General features: G+C 42.1%; 1 protein-coding gene across 1 annotated transcript in view; it reads left to right on the top strand.

The window, feature by feature from the left end:
- SCN8A (sodium voltage-gated channel alpha subunit 8) overlaps nt 1-25084 on the top strand; it is a 222046-nt gene that overhangs the window by 139672 nt on the left and 57290 nt on the right. The window contains exons 9-13 of the mRNA XM_069092525.1: nt 4272-4413; nt 6773-6979; nt 7662-7949; nt 12823-13188; nt 20213-20348. Of these exons, the coding sequence (XP_068948626.1) occupies nt 4272-4413; nt 6773-6979; nt 7662-7949; nt 12823-13188; nt 20213-20348 (1139 nt within the window). The remainder of the gene's footprint in view (nt 1-4271; nt 4414-6772; nt 6980-7661; nt 7950-12822; nt 13189-20212; nt 20349-25084) is intronic.

The following is a 25084-nucleotide window of genomic DNA, read 5'->3' as shown; positions in this document are numbered from 1 at the left end:
GCAAAGAGATGAATTAGGAGGCTCTTGCAGTACTTTGGGTAGGAGGTGATGATGGCTTGAAGTAGAGTGGTGGCTGTGTGAATAGAGAGAAGGAGATTGATGAGAGAGATGGTGTGAAGGTGAAATTGGTGGGACTTGACAAATGATCGAACTGTGTGGAAGAGGAAGCAGTTGAGGATGGTTGAGGTTGTGTATGGGCTAACTATAAGGATGGTGGTCCCTTCAGCAGAAATAGAGAAAGTGAGAAGGGGATTGCAAGACAGGAGCTTTTGGACTCCAGCCTCTCTAGCAGGTTCACTTTTCATCAGGGAAGCCAGAAGGACAGCAGCGGAGACATGATAAAGGTTAATTTCTTTATTCCTCTCAAGGGTGTTGCTGATAATGGGAGTACCAACTCCTATAACCTCCCCTAATTACTCTTCTCTCAGGGGTGGGTGAGAATAAAAGGAACACCGACTCCAGCTCCTACAGGATCTCCTAAGGCTTGATGGGGGCTAGTAGACAAGCACACATGTTCACAATCCCCCTAAGCCTCCATGGGGGTGGGTCGAGACAAGTACAGCACTTACATTCCCTACTTACTGACCAGTACTCACTTGATTTATAGAGTAACAGATAAAGAAGGCAGTTTGCCAGCAGTAGCCTCACAAGTTTACATTAACTTTAGCAATGTCATGGTGACTTAGCACAGAGCATGCAAAGTGTGCTGTTTGCAACTTCATTCAAATGTTTATGTTATACAGCCTTATATCTCACTGCACAAACACAGTGAGATTGTTCAAAACCCATGATCCTGGAACTAGTAGATTGTTTATGGCCATGGATCCTGGGAATCCACCTGACATACAGGGATCTGTTTTGGATATGTTGAGTTTGTGATGTCTACAGGATATCCAGTTAAAAAGATTGAATAGACAATTGGTAATGTGGTCCTGGTGCTCAGGAGACTGACCAAACCTAGATATATAGATCTAGGAGTCATCTGCATATGGATGGTAATAAACCCATGGGAGATAATAGGAGAGGGAAGGGAGAGAGAAAGAGAGAGAGAGAGAGATTCTCTAGGAATTCCAAGAGATGAAGAGAGAGTTCGTTTCATTTCAGACATGAAGGGGGCATACGGTAGGATTGGGAAAACAGAATGCTAGGGAAGTTTGGAGTCATACTAGGGAGTAATGTGACAGCAATTTAGAAAGGTAGGTTGGAGCCAGGTTGAGAAAGTCTTTAAATGACAAAGAAGTGAGTATGTATCTTGTCCTAGAAATAATAAGGAATACTTTGAGCTTTGTGAACAGGAAAATGACATGGTCCAGACCTGTGTAAGAAAAAAGATGGGGGGCATGTCCTCCTCCACAAACTTGCCCCCGCCTTTCAATTCAGAGCCACAAAGATGAAGACAAAGCCATTTGTTTAGTACAGTTTGCAGAATATAATCCCTGGCCCCTATAACCTAATAAAGAACTCCTCAAGAAGATCATAAATTTCCTAAATGGAAAACCTAACGGATACCACCGGAAACAGGTCTTTTCACTTAAAGAAGCTGATCAGCTAAAAAACTGGAAGTCTTCACCACCTCTTTCAGAAGTAGGGTCAGTTTAGCAGATTTTTGAGGGGCAGCATCTAGGATTCAGGGTTAGGGAAGAGAAGGATTAAATTGGTTAAGTCATTCAGTAGCAGCTAGAGAGTAAGTTAGAAGAAATGGAGGGGCGGCTAGGTGGCGAAGTGAATAGAGCACTGGCCCTGGAGCCAGGAGCACCTGAGTTCAAATTTGGCCTCAGACACTTCACACTTACTAGCCGTGTGACTTTGGGCAAGTCACTTAACCCCAATTGCCCTGCCCTCCCCCATTCAAAAAAAAAGTTAGAAGATATGGGTAGTCAGGTCAAAGGTCTCTTGCTCCAGTTGTAGCAGCATTGACCCAAATACAGTACCTAAATTGTGTGTGTGCAAGGGGTAGGAAGGGTGTCATATGGACCTTGTCTGCATGTGCTGCCACCCTACACCCTGTTCCAGGAACTACCCAAATGTGTCCTGACTGGACTTGAGCATTGAGTCTATGAGTTCTTGTAACTAGAATAGCAGGTACTTTTATTTAAGAAGTGGAAGGGCTTTTTAAGAGGAGGGGAAGCCACACTTATGAGGGCACCAGGTGTTAGGGAAGCTTTTGTTAAAAAAGCTTCAAGGCCCCAGGCACAGTGTTAATATCATCCAACTCTGTACTGTCCAGGTCCAACAGGCTCACTTATCCTGATGATTCCAGGAATGAATAGGTGGCATCCACAGGCAATGAAAAGTAGAATGCTTCATTCTTCATATAGGAAAAACCAAGTGGGTAAAGAATGCTTATTGTCCAGATAATGATATATGCCCCAGAGAGCTAAAGTATACTTTGGTATACTTTAAATGGACAGTGAGCTAGGCTCAGAATTGAAGAGGAAAAAGATAGTACTTTAGATTCCCCTTGGGAAATTGCACAGATGACCTCAGGCTTCTTCCTGAAACAAAGACCCATCTTTTTATTTTTATTTTATTTTATTTTTTGCCTTTTTTTTTGGAGGGCAATTGGGGTTAAGTAACTTGCCCCAGGTCACACAGCTAGCTTTCTTTTTGTTCTTTTTTTTCTGTTAAGTGTCTGAGGCCAAATCCAAACTCAGGTCCTCCTGACTCCAGAGCCGGCACTCTACTCACTGTGCCACCTAGCTGCCCCAAGACCCATCTTTTTAGAAGCAATAGAATTCCCTGATGTTATATCACTGTAGGTCATGAAATATTGCAGTCTCTGAAGAATTAAAGTTGAAGGTCCCCCTTAAGATGGTGGAGAAACACATGGTGGGTTTGTGTAGGCTGCAGAATATGAACAAGAAATTATATAAGAAAAGGGTGAAGAAAAAGTGAAAGACCAGTCACATACTGAGGGAGAGAGAGATAACTGATGACTGAAGGACAGCACACATGAGGATCCACTGGCATCATCCATCTTGAAAGAATTCTGGGAAAGCCCCCAGCACATTGGATTTATCTTCTGTGGTTAACTTAAGGGAAGATAAGGACAAGGATCCCAAAGGATGACCATGGATGGATGGGCTATAGTATGGGTCACTGGAAGGGTACCCACCCAGATCCATTGGTGTAGATTTTAGACATCAGTAATAGAAACATTATTTTATTGGTTACCTGTTTTCTACCTTGCTGGCCTTTCTCCATTTTAAGATTATAGAAATTTCAGTAATAGGATAATGTGTGGCTCCAGACCATGAGATTCTTACCTTTCTTTTGTAGTCACTAGATTCTCTGTCTTCCTTAATGTGGCTGACAGCATAGAGGTGGAATAAATATCAGATTTTGCTGGTTGGCTTAAAACAGAGGGACGAGCCAATATTTGTAGATGTTATTCAGAATTTACCCAAGATATATTCCTCTGGAAACTGACATTGTGAAGTGACCGGCGACAAGAGACGCCTTCCTGATATCTGCATTGCAGCAGGCATAGGGGATCTGTCAGCAGTTCCAGGAGCAATGTCAATGACTGATCTGAAGCTATTAACATCCCACTGCTGCAGCAAATGTTAAAGGGATAAAAGGTTACTAAGAATCTCTGTTGATGTTTCCTTGGTTTTGACTCTAGCTTGGCTTAAAAAAAAAGTACTGAATCTGGTCAAACTTCCCATTGATCTGAGTTCTGGCAGAACTGAACCAGCTGCTATTATGTTTTTTACTCCTCTGAGGTTTTATGCTTTCAGCTTCTTAGCCTGGCTGTATGCAAAGTTTGTGAGAGTATCCCTTGTGCTTTCAGAATACCTAACAAGTAATCACCAGCCTTAGCTTGAAGACCTCCATAAAGAAGGAAGCCTACATTTGTAATTTCCAACCATTGTTCCTACTTCTGTCTTTTGGAGTCAACAGAAAGCCTTCTTCAGGACAACCCTTCAGATACTTGAAGCGAGCTGCCATTTCCCACCCCCCTCCCCAAAGTCTTCTCTTCTCCAAACTAAACACCCCCAGTTCCTTCAGTTTTCCCTCAACTGGCATGGGGTCAAGGCCCCTCACTGTTTCAGTTGTCCTCTTCTGGGCATTCTCCAGCTTCCTAACACCCTTCCTAAACTGGTACCCAGAACCGCGCATAATACTTCATGGTTTAGTCCTAAGTGACTTGTTGCTGGGTTTTGAGTGATCTTGAATTGAATGCATTGCAAATGGCAAATTATAATTTTTTTAAATTGAATTCAATAAACCCAGTTGAAAAGTTCCATCTTTTCCTGTTCTCTTTTCAGGCAATGTCCTGAAGGATACCTGTGTATGAAAGCAGGAAGGAATCCAAATTATGGCTATACAAGCTTTGATACTTTCAGCTGGGCCTTTTTGGCATTGTTTCGCCTTATGACCCAGGACTATTGGGAAAACTTGTATCAGTTGGTGAGTGATATCAGTTTCTTGCATGAGAGGGTCTCCGTGGCAGCATGTTGGGTAGACACATGGAGGCATCCTCTGTAAGAGTGTGATGAGAAATTCCAGGCAGGGTTGAAGGATTGTATTTCCCAGCCTAAATGACCTGATGACAGTTTATCAATTTAGATCTGAGCTCTCCAGTTGTCACCTATTTCTTCCGAATGAGCATTTATTAAACACTTGGGTGCCAGGCACTGTGCCAGACTTTGGGGATACAATACAAGTAGAAAAATAGCCTCTGCCCTCAAAGAGCTTATATTCTAAGAAGGGATGACAGCATGTAAGGAGAGCTGAGGAGGTAGGTGTGAAGCTGCCCACCCAGTGCCTGGTGGGAAAGTCCCCAGTGTCAGAAGCACTTCTGGGGAGAGGAATGAAGCATGGCCATGCTGGGCTCATCCCCAAAATGGAGGCCCTGAAAGAGAACTCACCAATGGCAGAAGAGGGCCAGTATGACCATGCCGAGGGCACTTCCAGAATTAGAAGGCAGCTGAATCGTGGTGGGAAAGTCAGTAGAGTCTGCACACCTAGGCAGGGAGTGAAGCATGGCCAGCCTGGCCTGTCCCTAAAATGGTGGCCAGAGAAGACAGTGCTTCACTCTACGTGGAAGAACTCACAATTCCAGCTGTTTCCTGTATGTCCCAGGAGTCAGTTACACTTCTCTTCAGGCTTTTGTGCTTCAGACTTTTAATTAAGCAAAAAATGTATTGAGCATCTCCTATGTATTAGGAAGTCACCATGCTAGGCACTGAGGGAGATTTTTAAAAGTGTAATAAATATAGCATAGCAAAGTATAATACATAAGTATTTTATATAAAGTTATATGTGTGTATATGTATATATATGTGTGCATGTACACATGTTTATATATGTATACATGTTTATATGTATGTATAAATATGTACATATACATGTATGTCTGTGTGTATACACACACATAAATATAAAATACATGCTCTGAAGGGCCTTCAGTTTAGTTACATTCAGCACTTTGGGGTCTATTTGGAAATATTCTGTTTGTTGCTAGAAGAAAGATAAATTTGTATTCCACTGGGCCATAGAACCTTATCTCTTAGATGATCTCTCTGTAAACTGAGAAGACTGGAGTCATATGATCCAGGGCCCAAATCCTGCCATTCTGTGTGGCTTTGAGTTGCCCAGCTGCTGGGGGGGGGGAGAAAGAGAAAAGCACACCCCTCAGGAGGAGAGGGGATGTTTCTGCAGTAGAAGGCTCCAGGTCAGATCTCCAGTGCATTTCTGACTTGGACCCAGGCAACCCAAGTTAGACTTCCCGAGTAGGAGCACCTAAAGTGATTCCCTAGGATTTAGCTGAGTGCCCTACAAAGTGTGGGAAGGCACTTAACATTTGTTGACGATAAAGCGAGAATACAATAAGTAGTCGTGTAGAAGAAAGAACACATACCAGGGTGTGGTCTAATCATTCCCTGTTGAGGAAAGGGGAAGAATGCCTGAACCCCATCCTACTCCCTTTGTTCTTCTGTGTACCCCTTTCTCATGACCTGTGTTTCAATTAATTAAATTAGAGCCTTTTAATTATTAATTTGAATATTAGATATTAGAGCCTTTTATTTATCCACTACCCAAAACTTTGTCTTGGCTACAGAAAAGGATCACTAAGCAAGAAGTCTCATTAATTACTTATTATGTTCCAGGCGTATAGTATACAAAGACAAAAGCATAACAGCCTCTTGCCTTCAAGGAACTTACTAAGGAACAGGAGAGACAAATTGTACATGCATAGGTATGGTCAAGACATACAAAGCAGGTCTGGTGTTTGGTGGGAAGGCAGTAGATCATAGATTCACAGATTGAGGGTTACAAGAGACTTTCAAAGCTTCTAAGTCCAACCTTCGCATTTTATAAATGAGGAATCTGAGGCTGAAAAACGTTTAATGACTTCCGTAATGTCACAGAGGTAGTAAGTGGCAGTGCCACAATTTGAACCCATTCCTTCTGCTCTCATATCCAGTGCTCCTTTTCTCTAGGAAAGGGAAACCAATTTTTGAGTAGCTTTTTTATTATTTTGCTTTAAGTTAAGAATTTCCCCAGGAATGACTTAGTCCTTATGGTTTCATGGCATTTGAATTGATAAAATTTTTACTTTTAAATGATGACCAGTGAAAAAATGAGCTAATGTCTTAAATTTTGCCTATTACACTTGATTAGGAGCCATTTGGGGAAGTAAAATCTATTTCTGAGCTTTCAAAAAAAATTAAGAATTTCCTCAGTAATTGTTTGGTCTTGGGAATGTTTTTCTAGTTCTTTCATCTGAACCACATGACTCAGAAAATGACATTTGTCTTTGCAGACCTTACGAGCAGCAGGAAAAACATACATGATCTTCTTTGTCCTGGTTATCTTTGTGGGTTCCTTTTATTTGGTTAATCTTATCTTGGCTGTGGTGGCCATGGCCTATGAAGAGCAGAACCAGGCCACTTTGGAGGAGGCAGAGCAAAAGGAGGCAGAGTTCAAGGCCATGCTGGAACAATTGAAGAAGCAACAGGAGGAAGCCCAGGTTGGTAAAGGAGCCCCAGGACAGCAGCACGTTGCTGAGGCTGGAGCTCTGGCTCCCTAACGTGGTACGTCTGGAGCCAAGTCGTCTGCCTGCAGACATCAGCAGAGTGGTGGAGATCACTGACCCACAAGGGCCGGTCCACTTACTTACTTCACTGTTATTAATTAATGAACAGATTGCTTCTTATTAAGATCTATTAATGACTGGAGATAAAAACCAAAGCCAAATATCCGAGGTGACTGATTTAGCGTCTCCACAACTCCACGTCTTTTTGGATAAGCATAACCCAAGACACTTCTTCTCTTGTCTTCCCTCTGGAGATCACAAAGTAGTTTCTTAACACTCATTTTCCTAACTTCTCGGGTGGTCCCCCGTTGTGCTGAGACAGCACCTTATCTATTTACTGAGGATGCATATATGGGAATATGACCCAGAATCATTATCTTTATGTGTCCTGTTCAGATGCCCTTAGAAATACTTGCCCCAGATACAAAGTAAACCGAAGAATCCCCCAACTTCAGTCCCCCTGTCAAAGAGGCTTGTTTTCTTCTCCTTTTCTACCCCTTCCTCTTTTGCTTAAAATCTTTGGTAGAGCAGTTTCTTTCAGATTGTAAGTTTTCTCTTTGATCACCACTGCTTGCTCACTCCTGATTTGATTTGGTTCCTGTGATTGCTCCCGCAGGCTGCCGCAATGGCCACTTCAGCTGGAACTGTCTCCGAAGATGCTATAGAAGAAGAAGGTGGAGGGAGGGGGTCTCGAAGCTCTTCAGAAATTTCCAAACTCAGTTCAAAGAGTGCCAAAGAGAGACGTAACAGGAGGAAGAAGAGGAAGCAGAAGGAGCTCTCCGAAGGAGAAGAGAAAGGGGACAGTGAGAAAGTGTTTAAATCAGAGTCAGAAGATGGCCTGAGGAGGAAGACTTTTCGCCTGCCGGACAACAGGATAGGGAGGAAATTTTCTATCATGAACCAGGTAGAGCACTTCTTTGCATGGGCCAAGAATGACTTTTAGTGGTTTCCAGGTTCCCCATTGGTCCTCCAGCTACTGAATCCTACCCTTTCTCTTTTGCCTGCATATCCTCCAGCCTCGTCCCTCAGTCCTCGGTGGTACTTTCCTATACTTTACTCTGCTCCAGACTGCCCTTTTTTTCTATGGTTTGTAGTAAGAAGCTGAAGTACTCTGAAATTAAAGATAAATTGAAATAGCACCAAGTTAAAAAGAGAATTTATATAGAGAGTGCTATGTTAAATACTTGTTTGTGTTAAGGATTGCTACAGCAGGTTAGTACAAGCCAGATGATCTAGACCTTTGCTTTTTGGGACCAGAATCCTTTGTGTTGGACTGAAAAATGGTGGTGATGGCTGGGCCCTGTTATTTAAAGAGAGGACAGTATCCATAGAGGCTGGGCAGATATAGCAGGTACAGTTAAAGCAACTCTTAGCAGACTGACCCAAGCCTCGTACAACATCCATATCAAGAAAGCATTCAGTGCAGTAGCTAACCAGAAAACTAGACTTGGTCTCTTGCCTTTTAGATTTGTCAGTCACTTTTGTTAATGTGTACTAGCTAAGGGACTAGCCCCAGGGAAGGGGTACACACTACACACTGGCTCTCAGAAACACTCTCAGTGTTGGTAAAAGCCCATGGAGGCTGTAAGTTTTATATGACTCCTCTTTATTTCCTCTCTCCTTTTGTAACTAGAACCAATTTGGAGACTGTATTCTAGGAAAGAGGGAGATGAGAAGGTTTTCTGCCTTTTTTTCTTGCTCATACTATTTGTGTGCTTGGGAAATAATTCTGTGATTTCATGTTTTCATCATTGATGGGTACACTTCAGTAGCAATCAGATCATACTCTCAGGCTGCAGGTTCTAAAAGATTAGATTTGCCCCAAATTTCCTAGGAGAGAATTTCTCTTCCTGTCTGATATAGGTCAGAATTAATGCCGAATGACGCCAGTTAGGAACCATATATGACCATATATAGAAAATAGGAATAACAGGTCTTTTCAATCATGTACCGAGTTTATCTGGACATGACACTTTGTGAGTTGCAGACATGCGTTGTTATTCTAACCACATAAAGCAGGAGCTGGAAGGGCCCTGAGCAGCCATCCAGGCCAACCCATACACCAGGCCTGCACAACCTGCAGCCCTCGGGCTACTTGTGACACACTGAAGGATTTCAGGCAGCCCTTGAAAAGTGTAGAGGAAGACATCCTTTGTATCTAGAGGGAATCCTTTGGCAGCTGGCTATGCCACCTGTGGGCTGCAGGTTGGGCAGGCCTTCCATACACAAAAACAGAGTCTCCACTGTAAGCCTAGCCAACAAATGGTCGTCTGTCCTCTGCTTGAAGATCTGTAAGGAGAGGGAGGCCACCGCTGGTGTGGACCACCCACCCCACTTGTGGGCAGCCTTGATTGTTACCAAGGTTCTCCTGACATCAAACCTACATTAGCACCTTTGTAAGGGCCACCTGCTCCTCCTGCTTCTGCTCCTGGGGCCTTAACAGAATATACCTGATCTCTCTTCCATGTGGTAAACCTTTAGCTTGCATTAAACCCTTCAAATACTTGAAAATACCTATCTACTTCTTCTTTTCTCTATGCCCAGTTCCTTCCACCCATTAGCCTGTGATGATTTACCCTCTGAATTACCTATGGGGATCTGAGTCATAAAGTACTTTAGAAGCCTTCTAGTCGAATCCACATCTGAATGAAAATCTCCTCTACTGGTGGTCATCTAGCCTTTGTTTGGAGACCCCCGGTGGGGGGAGAGGGGGACACACTAGCTCCTGAGGAATCACATCCCCACTTGGGGTAGGTCCAGTTGATGCAGAGGTATCAAACACTCACTGCCCAAACCAGATTATTATATTATTATGTATTGGGAAATATTTAACGAAATAAATAGAAACACAGTAGAAGATAGATGTTAATATGTGGTTTTCTAAGCCAACATGGGGCTTCTAGGATCCTCATGTATATTTAATGGCCCCAGTTTCTATTCGAGTTTGACACCACTGCCCTAGCGGATGGAGGATCAGTTGGCCCTGGAGTCCTGGTATTCAGGTTCTGTCAACACTGGCCATATGACTATGGGCAAAGATGGCAAATTATAGACAAATTACTGATGGGCTTCTCTGGACGGAGTTTCTACACTGAGAGTATCCCAAGTTGACAGAATTCTCCCTTTTCTTAGCACATCCTGGGAATGTGTCGTTCTTTTAGTAGCTTTTCTGGCCCGGTCTTGACCTCATCAGAAAATTGAAAGGTAGATTAGGAGAGAAACTTATAGCTCACTTGCTGTCTTCTGCTCTTTCCATTATACCAGATAATTATTCTTCTTCTCAGTATCACCTCAGGATAATTGCTTAGTGTTTCTAGGAGCACACACATCTCTCAAGTCTAATGGCTTTCTCTAAGCCATGACATTCTTTTCCTGCTATAAAGAAATGCTGAAGAGTTTTAGAGATTTGGGTGCAGCAGAGATTCCCTTAATGTGGCATTCTGTCCAGGCTCTTTCTTCCCAGAATGGGTCATTGTCAGGGTGTATTATATCTCTGATCAAATGTTAGGATTCCAACCTCATCCCATTCTAACCCCTTTTATGGTCAGGAGTCATATCTAAATTACTTTCTCCTTTTTCTATTTTTTTTTTTTGCGTTCCCTCATTGAGGTACAGTGTGATCAAAACATTGTTATAATTAAGAGAGCCATCTTTGGGTCATTTAATGAGAACCTTGGTGCTGTAATATTATAGAGGTGCTGTTAGCTTTTTGCTGCCAAAGCATTTGTGATTAATCTCTATGTTTTAGCAGAGGGGTGCCCCAATTGCTCTCTAGCTCACAAATAAAACTGATCTTTTGACTGTGTGAAAACATTCACTTCCTCTTGATTTTCTCCCATCAAAAATTAGAGATTTCTAGAACATATAACTGTCTGCAGTAACTTACTTTGGGAGCCCCATAGGAATATTTTTCCCTGTCCTGAGACTTATGCTTTCTTATGACTTCTTTGGACTGTTCTGGAGAGGCAGTAAGGGCAAATGGTCATTTCTTCTGTTTTAATAATAACTGAGTTCTAATGGTAAATCTTAAAATCCCAAGCAGCACATTTCAAATGGCTGTCAAATTGCTCTTCTCTGAACTGTTCTAAGATGAGGCACTCATCAGTCTCAAATAAAAAGTAAAACTTCCCAGATTCAACAGCCAGATTTGATTGCTTAATCCATTTTTTAGTTGACCCATAGTCCTACCTAACTCATGACCAAAATCATGGTGGCTTCTTTAGGGGGAAATTGGAAAGCATTGCATAAATGTAAGCTGCTATTTTAATTGTGGGGATTGTGTTCTTCCCACCTGGGGATGAGCCTGGAGGGAAGCACCATTTTTTTACTGTGTCAGTTCCCCAGGGTAGAATAAGCAATCAAACTTCTTTAGCTTGGATTTGTTTTAGCTCCTTTTATGTCTTAACATCCAGATTTCTAAGTCCTGATCAGAACCTGTATCATACCAGGTGAAATAGGTCACTAGTTTCCTTGCCATTTTCTCTGGAACCGAGAATAATGTTACATTAGTTATCATACAATGATTTATCCGTAGCATTATAGTCTATCCTATAAAATATATGACATGTAAAAGGGGCTGTTAATATTTAATTATGTGCCTCAGTGTAAAATAACATTGGTTATAATGGAAAATCATGGATAGCCACCCCTCTAAAGCCATGATCTCCAGAGAAAATAAATTTGCCATGAGAAAAATGCAATGGTCCCAACTCATCTTGTGAGTATAGAATACTCCTAAGGTTTTTGGATAATCCACATTTTATGTTATCTGCATGCATAATTAGAAGTTGACTCTTTTATGGTAAACAATTACTTTTACAAAAAGCTATCTATAATTTCGTGGTTTCCTTGTTGTGACTCTTACTGATCAAAGTCATTGACTCATTTCAGATCACTATAAGCGGCTTAAAAGGACCTAGGTCTAGAAAGAAATGACAAACTAGAGGCAAAGAATGATGAGTATAGAAAACATTCCAGAGAACATGGGTTAGAATAGAAGTCAAGAGTATTGGGTAAAAAGACAGTGAGAAAGAAAAAAAATTATGGACATTATTGGAAAGGTCCAGAAGCTGCTAGTATTGTGGGAATAGGACCAGAAAGTTGGGTTGGAAGAAGCGAGGCTGATAGATGGGATCCATTGGGGCTCCAGGCTGCTCAGTCATTTCTCTATCATCTTGATGATGACACCAGACGTTTATTAAACATCTGATTGTGGGTAATCCTCTGGAGGGGAGTCCTCTAACACACAAAGACAGCTGCATAGAAACACTCCCTATCCCCTCTGACTTTACAGCCTATGACACATACATACCGACTTGGAATTATGTGGAGAACACATAAAGGGAACAAAAGAAAGACATCAGTTTAGTACATGAAGAGACTGTGTATTATTTACTTTCTAAATCAAAAATAATTTCATCATAGGGATTAGGGACAAGCACAAGGACCTAATAAGAGACAAATGGGAACAGTGGTGGGAATTTGCCATTGAGGATGACAGATTCAGAGCTGTGAGGGACCATTTTTTCCAACATCATTTCAGATGTGAGGACACTAAAGACCAGGCGAGCTCATTAACTCCCCCGGGGTCACACAGGTAGTGTGCATGGGGCTAGAGAGGAGAGGGGAAGGCTTTGAACCCAGCTTGTCTCCCACTGGGCAGAAACTGCTCAGAGCAGGGGGTAAGGGGCTTAGACGCCTCTCTGCCTCAGCTCTCTGCTTTGACGCAAAGGGTCCCTGCACTCCTCTCACTCTCTTTCTCTTTTTGGTTCCCACAGTCGCTGCTCAGCATTCCAGGTTCCCCATTCCTTTCTCGACACAATAGCAAGAGCAGCATCTTCAGTTTTAAGACACCTGGCAGGTTCCGAGATCCTGGTTCTGAGAACGAGTTTGCAGACGATGAGCACAGCACCGTAGAGGAAAGTGAAGGCCGCCGAGATTCACTCTTCATCCCTATTCGGGCCCACGAGCGTCGCAGCAGTTACAGCGGCTACAGCGGCTATAGCCAGGGCAGCCGCTCTTCTCGCATCTTTCCCAGTCTGCGACGCAGTGTGAAACGTAACAGCACAGTTGACTGCAATGGAGTGGTGTCCCTCATCGGGGGTCCTGGGCCCACCATGGCACCAGGGCGTCTTCTGCCTGAGGTGAAAATAGATAAGGCAGCTACTGATAACAGTGTAAGGAAGTAAATAGGTAGATCAAGGCTAGGCATGGCAGTCTCTCCTTTTCTCTCCCTTGTTTTCCAGGCCTTCTTTCCTGCCTGCTCTTGGTGGATCTCTTTTTGTTTGTCTGAGTCCTTCTGTCTCAATACATTTCTCTATTTTCCTTTTATTCTTTCTCTGTCTTCATCTCTGATTTACACTTTCCATCTTCCTCTTCTTTTACTTTCCATTATTTCCCTCTGTTTTTCATCTCATCTCCTTTCCTATTCAACATTATCTCTGTATCTTTATCCTCTTCTTCCCCACCATCCTATTCCTCCTTCTCTCCTCTCTCCTCTCTAGCCTCTCCTATCTTTTCTGTCTCTCTCTCTGTCTCTGTTTCTGTCTCTGTCTGTCTCTCTCTCTCCTCTCTCTCCCTCTCCTCTGTCTCTGTCTCTCTTGTTCTCTCTCTGTCTTTCCTCTCTCTTCTCTCTCCTCTCCTATCTTTTCTGTTTCTCTCCTCTTTGTCTCTGTCTCCTCTCTCTGTTTCTCTCTCTGTCTCTGTCTCTCTCTGTCTCCTCTCTCTCTCTCTGTTTCTCTCTCTGTCTCTGTCTGTGTGTCTCTCTCTCCAGCTTCTTATTTGTTTTCCCCTGTTTGTGTGCCTGTCCCTTTTAGTTACTTCACCTGCTTTGACGGAATGCCTCTGGCCCAGCGGATGATGCTGTGTTGGAATGAGACTGGGTTTGTTACAACAATGACAGCGTCGATCGTTGCCTCTTCTTCCTGAACTAATTCTTTTGGCCCTCCTAGGAAAACAGCTTGGAATTTAAAACTTCTCTTATCTAAAAACTTTTTCTTTTACTGCTTCATTAATTCTTACTAATTCTAAGTCTTCTCCACAAGAACGAGATAAGCTTACCCAAGGATGATTGAGTGTCATCTGGGAAGGCAGGAGATGAAAGAGGGGGAAACAGGGTGATCAGCATTAGAGGGGATCTTCAGAAGGGTTTGAAAGAGAAAAGACCCTGGAGGAGGAAGAAAGGGGACACTGGAGCAGGAACACACGCTATGTGGAGGAGGAAGGAAAGGAAAGCAAGAGATGAAGTAAGGTAGATGTTAGGCTGCAAAGGGAGTTATGTGGACAAGTATAAAGTCATCGATGGCTTGAGATGAAGCGTATTTGTTGAAAAATCAGGATACTCGCTTCCAGTTTTGTGGAAGCCATCTTTTCTGTCTGGTTTTTCAATTCCAAGCTGTTTAATTTCTTTTTTTTTTTTAATTTTAAATTCTTGGCACCTAATTAGCCCTGGTTCCTCCTACCTCTTGCTTCCTGACTTTTCTCACTCCTCCCTCAGTTGGTATTAAATTTGTTCAAATAGCATGTCAGTGCACTTTGTTCTAATACCTTAGTTCCCTCTAACATGGCATGGAGACATAGCTCCTCTAGTTAGCATGATGCATGTGTATAGGGCAACTCAACTAATACGAACGGTTTAATATATGGGATAGAATTTTTATTTGAGTCAGTTACATTATTAAGGTGATATTCAGTATGTAGTTTGGAATAAGTTGGGACTCTGGCTTCCCTCAGCATCCTTTTTTTAACAAAATGTAACGACAGATGTAAAAGGTTGTTATCGTTTTATATAGTTGATCTTGAGAAATAAATTAAGTATTGCTTAATATGCCCAGGATCCCAGGTAAATTAAGCAGTTGATTTAAAAGAAAAACAATCTCAATTGTCCTTTCAGTTCCATTTTTGTTTGGTTTTCATGAATTCTGTGTCTGTAGCTAAAGTTTGAATTCCCCCAAAAATAAGGTAAAAAGTTGAGGAGTTGTTAATGAAGAAGAATGGAGCAGCTTTCAAAGATAGGAATTTCCCATATTGGAAGGAGGTGGCAGGAGGGAAATCAAGTTGAATTTTGGTGGCCAATAGGCCAGGTTAGATTCAGTAACTTTCTTCTAAAGAGAAGAGGCTAGAAATGAAAGTGGTCTCTGTTCTAAGAAGATACTTGAATCTCGCTTGAAGGGATAGGAGCAGGTTTCAAAGCAGCAGGTGTAGTGTGTGATATGGGCTTTAGCAGACTCCTCGGGAATGTAAGCCCTACTCTGCTGAGTGAGAGCGGGTGTGGCTCAGGCTTTGGGTCAAGGCATTTGGCACCTGCTCTTTGTTGAATCTAACGATGATGATGATGTCAGCAATCGTGGCGCATCAACAAAACTGGAGTCAAATTCAGAACTAAATAAGCGATCAAGACAGGGCTGGCATCCCCAAGTGCTTCCAACCCAGAAGAACCTGATTTTTAGGTTAGATGTGAAAAGTTTGCCTTGCAGTGATTATGAACAAACACTAGATCGGGTCGTCTAAGGAAGTGATTAAAGATCAGGAAAACCAAATAACCACAACTTGGAAGGGTAAGAGGTGTGTGTGTGTGTGTGTGTGTGTGTGTGTGTGTGTGTGTGTGTGTGTGTGTGTGTGTGTGTGTGTGTGTGTGTGTGTAGGAAGAGGATTGTGTGTGTGTGTGTGTGTGTGTGTAGGAAGAGGATTGTACCAGATTCCATTTGATAACTTGTTTGGCTAGAATTCAACAGGTAGCTTCAGACCTTTTGGTATTCCTGCAATTTGTCAATTGGTGTGAGCTCAGGGAATGCTGTAGCAAAAGGACACCTAAGGAGCTTATCATCCCTTTGCTTGGAGTGTATTCCAAGTTCTGGACCAGAGTCAGTTTTAAAGAGGATTCAGAGACTACTAGTGATCCCCAAGTTGTCTTATGTATTAATCTTTTCTAATATTGTAAGTATCATAGATCTGTTTTTATGACAACTATATTTTTGTTCCTGGCATAAAATAAAAATTATATTTAATAAAAATTAGATGCTACGTCATTGATGTTTCATTCAAAGCAGTGCCATGCTTCCTATTAAATTAGCTAGCAAGATCAAAGAGGTGACCATCATAGCTGAGATGGAGTGGAGAAGTAGCTCATGGGAATTGATAATATTTAGGGTGCTTCACAGTTAGGATGGAAAAGAAAACTGAGCAGAGTACTGGGTTTCTTGAGAAATCGGTGAAGATAGGGGCTAATATATAACTTCAGGTAGACTCTTGATGGGGGAAATAAATTTGTATAGAGTGAACCTCAGAGGACAAGGTGTTGCTAAGTGCTAGTGGCAATGGGGAGGTTGCTGTTGGGGAGAGGGGGAGAGAAAGGGGCAATGAGAGGAAGTGTGATGTCATCTGGGGGTATAGAGAGACACAGAAGAGGTCTGAAGGGAAGGGAAGCTTGTTAACTTTGGAGTGGGGATTCCAAGGGCCAACAAAGTAGAATTGGGACGTGAATGGGGATGAGAGAATGGGGAGTGGGTCTTGGTGGGGGCATTCGGCTTACACACAGAGAATGGAAGAGGAAGAGTTGGTGTATTAGCCGTAGTAGTGTCTGAGTCATGGTCTTCTGGATCTCAGTAGGAGGAAGTTAGATATGCTTAATGGTTTTGTGGAGGGAATTGGGGGGGAGGTGTAAGATTTCTTTCCTTCGATGTCCTTTGGCTACAGCATTCCCTGAGCTCACACCATTTGATGAGTAAACTGCCCTGTGAGTGTACTGGATGGTTAGGGGGAAGCTTCTACACTTAAAATGTTTCTTTGAGTAATCTATTACATAGTTAAATCATACACAGATAATTGACTATTAACTGTAAGCAAACTCACTCCTGACACTTAGGCTATTCTGAATTAGTCTCTATTCTGATTGACATACAAAAAAGGTGACAGAGATGTAATCAAACCTCATCTGGGTCTGGGGCAATAAGGCCTCCCTTTTCCATGGAATCACTTGGACAAAGATATGTTTCCTGGGGCTTTTCAAACATGCAGTGCATAAAATGAGCCAAGGCCTATTTAATTTTGGCCTTTTTGTAGAAACATTAATTATCCAGACAGAATAGCCCCCTTTCTAGTTTCTTAGAACCATGTTGTTTATTAAATGATTAAAACAATTTATCTTTGTTTTGAAAACTACTTCAAAAAAAGGCCATTTATGTAGCTAATATCCAGTTATCTGAGTTAATAGAAGTTAAAGGAATATAGATGACTAAAATCCATGGAAAATTTTAAAACTTCACTAAGATAGTTTCACCATCTTTTCTCCAACCTCAAAGAGAAGTATTGTGACTCCAAATGCACTTCTTTGAATATCATCCTTTCAATTCCCTTGCCTTTTTTGTAGTGAGTTGCTAATTTAACTGAGTGATGACCAAAATATAGACTGTTAAAGGGAAGGGAAGTTAAGGACCTGTATAATCTTGTGACTTGGATAACCATTCCCTGAATAACTAAGAGTCAGGTGTTTGTTTGGTGGATTAAGAGGAACAATTTGTCTTTTGGGTAGAAGGAAGATTTATTTTAAAACACTGCCCAGAGGACATGGGTGGGCCTGTAATCAGTGCTGTGTCACTCAAATAGGTAAGTTACTTACTGGTCCTTGGCTTTACTGAAACAGGTTTTGTCTCTGATGAAACCTGAAATGCATGATAGATTCAGATCAGGATTGGTAGTTGGTTGTGTCCAACGTATAAAGTATAAGATTGTTTTAGTTCTCACTTCAGAACTTCTGCAGAGGATATAATAGGCCTCTTACGAACTCCTGTCTATTTCTTGGTATCAGACAAGTGACTCAGATTCCATCTGCTGCCCTCAGAGTAAGAAGACATAATTTGGTGACTCTATTGATATTTCCCCCCCTTTTCAGAAAAATTAGACCCATGAATTGATTCCTAGACATAACAAAGAAAACTAAGGTTATTTAAGAATAGAATGATTTATTCTTCAGACCTGTTGCAGTTATTCTCATTACACCTGGCCTGCTGCTTAGAGAGACTTCTTTAATTTTTAGTCTTATTCTGTGTGATTGATTAAATCGCACTTCTCAAGTTGCCCACAGTGTGAAACCATGAGGGCTTTAGTCCTTATATTTCTGAGTTTCAAATTTTCCTGGCTTCATTGCCCTATTCATGAGTCTTGCCTTCCCTATCTTCACCTTAGAAGTAACTAAGCTCCTCATAGAGCAGTGTCAGGGTGACTGCAGCTATAAATCCGAAATGACTATTGTAGAAAAGAAAGGGAAGGAAGAAGAGGAGGCTAGTTATGAGGTTACCCTGATTTCTTCTTTTGTTTGTTTGGTTTTTAGAGGGGGGTAGGCAGGGCAAATGAGGTTAAGTGACTTGCCCAAGGTCACACAGCTAGTGTGTAAAGTATCTGAGACTGAATTTGAACTCAGGTCCACCTGACTCCAGGGCCGGTGCTCCATTCACTGTACCACCTAGTTGCCCCTACCCTGAAATCTTGCACCTTAGTACAGGTGCTCAGAATGGCAAAGGAGGATTTATTCAAAGAAACTCACTTTGAGGTTACCTTATTATACATATTCATAAGTGTGCAAATTTTTGAACATTAATATAGCCTGAGTTCCAGAGGCCATTATTTTCCTTCATCAGATTGTGTATTTAGATCTAGAAAAGACCTCAGATATCCCCTAGTACAATTTTATATACACATGGAAGTTGAACCTCAGAGAAATGAAGCCATTTGCCCAAAGTCACACAGGTAACAAATAACAAACCTAGCACCTGCTAGAAAGCATCTTCCTGTTGACCTCAAAGAAGTAAGTCCAGCGTATATGTTAGAATAAAGACACTTTGCTGTGGCCTGGCTATTATTTCATTTTACCACAGTAAGGGCCAGTTCAACTCTACTCAGAAATATTCTCCTTTAGCCCTTTGAAAACATTTCCCTTCTCTGCACTTTGGATGGCACTTGTTAAAGATTCTTAGACTCTGCTGGACGTGAGTTACAAGACCAGAAGACGTATTGGTTGGATTTTGAGCCACCTAGGGAAGGCAGTTTGGATACAAAACGATCAGGGGTATAGAGAGTGCACTAAGCAAAGCTGAGGTGTCCATTTAGTATCTTTTCTGCCCACTACCACACTAGTACTGCCCATGGGATGGGCATAGAGCAGGAGAATGGATAGATGATGAGTTTCTTAGAATTTTTAGTTTTGTTGGTATTTCATCATTGAGCAAATTCAGTTATGTGGTTTGGATTTGGCAGCAATCTCTAGAACCTTCTCTTTTCTTCTCCTAGCCACAGGGGAAAAGTAAGATAAGTGTTGTTGCCTTTGTTAAAAATGAAATAATTTTTTTAAAAATGTGTTTATTTTGTCTATATTTTCTTGTGTTCCAGATTAAAGTATATATCTCAGATGGCCTGATTTGATAATAATAGTTGTAGCAACCATTGCTGTGGTAGGGCAATTGTTGACCAAGAATTTACCAATAGTTATAGTTTTTCCATACCTGATGAAGTGAAACCAATGATATTTGGTAAGATCAAAGACTGAGATGAAAGCTAAGGAAAGTTTAATGATATAAGAATTCAAGGGGTGTCTAGGTGATGCAGTGAATAGAGCACCCGCCCTGGAGTCAGGAGGACCTGGGTTTGGATCTGGCCTCAGACACTTAACACAAAAACTAGCCGTGTGACCCTGGGCAAGTCACTTAACCCCAATTGCCCTCCAAAAAGCCAAAAAAAAAAAAAGATTTCAACATATTCTACATATATACAAGACTAATTCGTTTCTAACCAAATATCTTGAGATTGGGTAATGAAAAGCCCATGGGATCCATTCTGTTGGGGCTGGTGCGAAGGCTGGGTCTGTTGGCTATGAAAGAAACTAGGTTGGTTTACCTTCTTTGTTTCTCAGAAGTTTTGTTCACTATATAGTGGTCTCGGAGTGGCCAGATCCCTGGCTTCACCCAAGGATGAAATAAATTCCCCAGGGGACCCCTAGCCAATTTAGTCTCCTTGGTCTAAAGACTGCTAAAGACCCTTTGTCACTAGACTTAGCTCATGTAGTATATAGAGTTCTAAAACCAGATTAGGAGATGAAATGAAAGGCTTAAACCCATGCTAACACTTTGGAATGTCCACCCAGTGAGGCCCCGCTCACCTGACTTGGTAATTTTGCAGGCAACAACTGAGGTGGAAATTAAGAAGAAAGGCCCTGGATCCCTCTTAGTCTCTATGAACCAACTGAATGCCTCATATGGACGGAAGGACAGAGTCAACAGTGTCATGAGTGTTGTTACAAATACGCTGGTAGAAGGTATGTACTTTGTGATTGAAATCTGGGCATTGTGTGTGTGTGTGTGTGTGTGTGTGTGTGTGTGTGTGTGTGTGCGCGCATGCACACTTACCATGCACATGCACTCCCCTTCATAGTATGCATTTTAGCGTTTGAGAGTTAGGATTATGTATTTGGGGAAGCCAACCTGAGTTCTGTCTGAGTTTGTATATTCAGTGGTTCTGATAGGAACTGAACTTTCCCTGCTTTGAGAATATCCATAGCCATTGAAATAGAGGGGAGGAAGTACAGAAAGCATGGGTGGGGGAAACAAACAAGGACCTCATCATAATTCCCATTTACCTAGCACTCCACCATGTCCTGACAGATCTCACATTGACCTTGTGCCTGGAGGTTTACAAAGTGAGTTCCTTGCTACAGCAGCCCTGCAGGAATCATAACCTTCATTTTACAGATTAGGGAGCTGTGTTTTACCCATTGTTGTAGAGCTTGCTAACCCGGGTCAGAGGTGAGTTTTGAACCAGTTCTGCCTCCAGGTCTAGTTCTCTTTCTGCTTTGCTCCATTTTAGGTTTAAACTGGAGAGGAGGACTGAGAGTTTGGAGGAACAAAAAGACACTGACCAAAGAACCAGTGAAAGGGAGAAACACGACATCCCTCCCTCAGGCATCCTTCCCACACTCCTTTTCTTCTGACTACTTTGGCCATTAGGATTTCCCCTTAAGAATGTGCTTGAGAGGTAGCTAGGTGGTGCAGTGGGTAGAGCACCAGCCCTGGAGTCAGGAGAACCAGAGTTCAAATGTGGCCTCAGACACTTACTAGCTGTGTGACCCTAGGCAAGTCACTTAACCCCATTGCCTCAAAAAAAATTGTACCTGGGCAATTTGATTGCATCCAAAATTATCTCTGTTGAATTCCTCCCCCAGTCCCTGCCCCCCCCCAAACCATAAATAAGTTTGTTATGGGAATGGAGAAGATGGAACTAATAGCAGTCCCTTGTTGCTAGACCTACACCTGCAGGAACACTGCTGTCAGTGCTAGAATAGCATGGGTTGGTTCCATCTAACACTGCTGGGTACACAGAGGAGGGCCTGGGCATTTCCCCTTATGATGTAACCAGGCTTCCAGTAGCAGAGTGATCAGTCATATGCTGCAAGTCTCCTTCCTTAGCCAGATTTTTTCTTTTCTTTTTATTTTTTTATGCATTTTTATCAGTGATTTGGTTAAATATATACCTAACCTGCTTAAAGACAACCCAGTAAGTTAGAATAGTGGATTAAGTCTAACATAACAAAATTTCAGAGAGATCAATGTAAATACCCAGACTTAGGTTCAAAAAATAAGCTGACTTTGTGTAGAGGGCCTATACCAAAGGGGACTAGCATCTGCCAGGGAGCTTGAGCCTCCAGGAGCCAGGGGCATTAAAAGGCCTTCACTTCCAGGCCCTTGGTGATCAGGAGCCCAGGGTTTGCTCCATGTTCAAACTCTCAATTGCTTTCTTTATGCCTGTGACTCAGAGTTGCTTTCTGCTGGGAGGAACATTGTTTTCCAGTGAACCTCCCCTCTTCACTCTCTGTCTCAATCAATCCTGCCCATCCCTCCTTGGCCCCAGCCTCCTGGACACCCTTCAAGCTGCCAGCTCAAATCCCACCTTCTTCAAGAAGAGGCTTTTCCTGGGGCAGTTAGGTAGCACAGTGAATAGAGCAATGGCCCTGGAGTCAGGAGGACCCCAGTTCAAATCCAGCCTCAGACACTTAACACGAAAACTACCTGTGGTCCTTGGGCAAGTCACTTAACCCCAATTGCCCTCCAAAAAGCAAAAAAAAAAAAAGAAGAAGAAGAAGAGGCTTTTCCCATGTGTATGTGCATATGCATGGCTTTTTCAGGCTGCTGCCCTCCCTCTGTTGATCATCTCTCATCTATCCTGCATATATCTTGTCTGTATGTTGTGTTTGTGTGTTTTCTAGCACTGGGAGCATCTCGAGGATGGGGACCGTTTTTTGCTTTTTCTTTGTGCTTAGCATAGCTCCTGGCACCTGGCAGATATCTGTCACCAGACTGCCCTCATGCTAGCCATCATCCTTTGTCTGCTCTCACTGCCACCTCCCTGATTCAGGCCTTCATCATGTCTTCCCTGGAAGAGAAGCTGCCCTGACTGGTCTCCCTGCTGTACTCTTTTCCCTCACTAACCCAGCCTCTACTCATCCTAAATAACTTTTCTGTGAAATAGATCTGCCTCGATTGCCCTTCTCTTCAAAAACCTTCAGTAGTTCTTTCCTTGCCACTAGGTTAAAATGCAAAGTCATCTGTTTGGTATTTAAAGCCCTTCACAGTCTGGTTTCAGTCTAACTTTTTCTTTTTCTCTCATTATTCTCCTTCTTATACATTCTTCCTTCCAGCCAAACTGTAGTACTAGCTACTCCCCAAACTTGACATTCCATCTCCCACCTTTTTGTATTCGCACATGCGTGGAATGTACTTATTCCTTATCTCTACCTCTAAGAGTCCTTACTTTCTTTCCTTCAGGGCTCAGCTTGGGTATCCCTTCCACGAAACCTTCTCTGACCTGGCGCTACACACAACACACACACACACACACACACACACACACACACGAAAATAGTAGAATGAAAGACATTAGTGAAAAGGGGAATGGGGAGTAGGAGGCAAAAGAATTTCTTATTGCTGATCTTTTATTCAAGTACCAGAGGTATCCTGCCATAGCTGATGTTGCCATCACCTGTCTGACTGGGACCTTCCCAAGCCATGCCACTGAATGAATTGGGAAGCCGTGACTATAACCAAAGCTCTCCTTCCCAGTAGGTTTAGAGGCTGCGTCCACCTCTGAAAATATCCAAGGCAAAGTGAGAGAATCATCTCACTTATACATCTGCTTGCCCGTTCCCTCCAAGCCAAATTCTTAGCCATCCCAAGCATATGGGGGCGAGTGACTGTTTGCAAGGTTGTGAGTCATTTAATAAACCTCCCAGTCCCTCTGGATTCTCTCTCAACTCAGAATCCAAAAACTCTTATTGTGACAGAAGCAGGGAAAATTATCCTGGGCTGCAAAATCTCTATTCCCAGTGAATATGGACAAGGGAGCTGGAGGATACCCTCTGGAATCCCCTTTATATTTCTTTAGGAAATGGGAACGCCTACTTCCTTCTTCAGGCTGGCAAAGAGCCAGATCCAAACTCCCCATGCACTATGGCAATTGTGAAATGAGAAGTCACCACTTAAGTCTCTATTCTTCACATGCCAGCAAACAGCAGACATTTAAAGATTTAAAAAAAGGGAATGAACCCAGATTCCAAATATGTACTATAAGAATTTATGGAAATGAGAACCTTTTTTTCCATTTCTTTTTTTGGGAAGAAAACTATATTTACCTTGGGAAGGGGTGAGTTCTAAGGAAAGGAAGCCAAAGCAAAGTTTTTTGGTTGTTTTTTTTTTGACAGACTTCCTTCCCCACGCAGACTCCCACATGGCATCACTGTGGTCCTAAAATCTGTCGAACCAAGGCAACCATTTTCCTAGCAACCAATCAGAAATCCCAGTCAGAACCACTTCACTTAAAATAAAGCTATTACCATGGGTACCTCATGGTCAGAATAAAGAAAGATAGACTTGATTTGTTCTTAGTCAAATGATAGAGAACTTTTCCCCCCCAAATATCAAAATCTCTCATCTGCATTGGAGAAAAAAAAAAGCCTATAAATTCATTCCTATAGAAATAGCATCTTGTTCCGAGTACAGTCCAGCTTTCAGAACTGTGCCTTTGAGAGAATACTGTCTGGTATTTAAGTCAGGTATTCTATGGCTAACTCTGTATGTAGACTGAGGCCAAAGAAGAAGAATTATTCACAATGCCTGACAATGATTTGGCATTTTTATGGTTTTCATAGTGCTTTCACATCAAGATTCTTTCCATTATTTCACTGATCCTAATGAGGTTCCCTCTTTCTATAGAATTTTGTCAGTGATGACAAAGGATTAGTATGAAAGACACCTTAAAGCTCCTCCTGTCTAGTTTTCCCCAATACAGGACCCCCTTCAAAATATCCATGATACAGGATTATCCAGCCTCTCTCTGCTTACACAGTTCCGTTCATAGAAAGCTTGCTGCTCTTCAAAACAGCTTGTTCAGTCATTGGATAATTCTGTTAAAATATTCTTCCTTATATGGATGTAAAATCTGCATCATAGTAACTCCCACACGTAGTGCTAAATATTCCCCCGGAAGTCACATGGAATGTCTGTTCTCTTTATATGTGACAGCTCTCCAGTGACTTTAAGACAGCCATCATGTCCTTCCCCTGCCTACACTTTTCTTCTCTAGGCTAAATATCCCCAGTTCTTTCTACCATTCCTTATATGACATGGCCTCCACATGTAGGATCATAGGATTTATAACTGGAAGTAACTTTAGAGATCACCTAATCCAATCTGCTCTTCCTACAGTCAAGGACACTTATCTGAGTCTAAAGAGGAAGTTGGCCAAGGTCACAGATCATAAATATCATAAATAAAATGTTGCCTTTCTGGTCACCCCATTTGGACACGTTATACACATCAGTGTGCCTCTTAAACTGTGATTCCAGACCAGGCATGATTCTAGTATAGCACAAGTACAGAATACAGTAAGAGTGGGTTTTTTTTTCCTTGATGGGACTATCATTCCATCAAACACAACCCATGGTCACATTTTTAAGTAATTGACATTTTTTTCTTTTTGTTTTTTAGCAACGATATCTCACTG

This window comes from Petaurus breviceps, unplaced genomic scaffold (genome assembly GCF_028583685.1).
Source record: "Petaurus breviceps papuanus isolate PSGF00001 unplaced genomic scaffold, PetGlider_PUasm1.0 191, whole genome shotgun sequence".
In the NCBI taxonomy this organism is placed as follows: domain Eukaryota; kingdom Metazoa; phylum Chordata; class Mammalia; order Diprotodontia; family Petauridae; genus Petaurus; species Petaurus breviceps.
The sequence above is the reverse complement of the archived record's forward strand: the minus strand, read 5'-3'. Positions and strand labels throughout refer to the sequence as shown.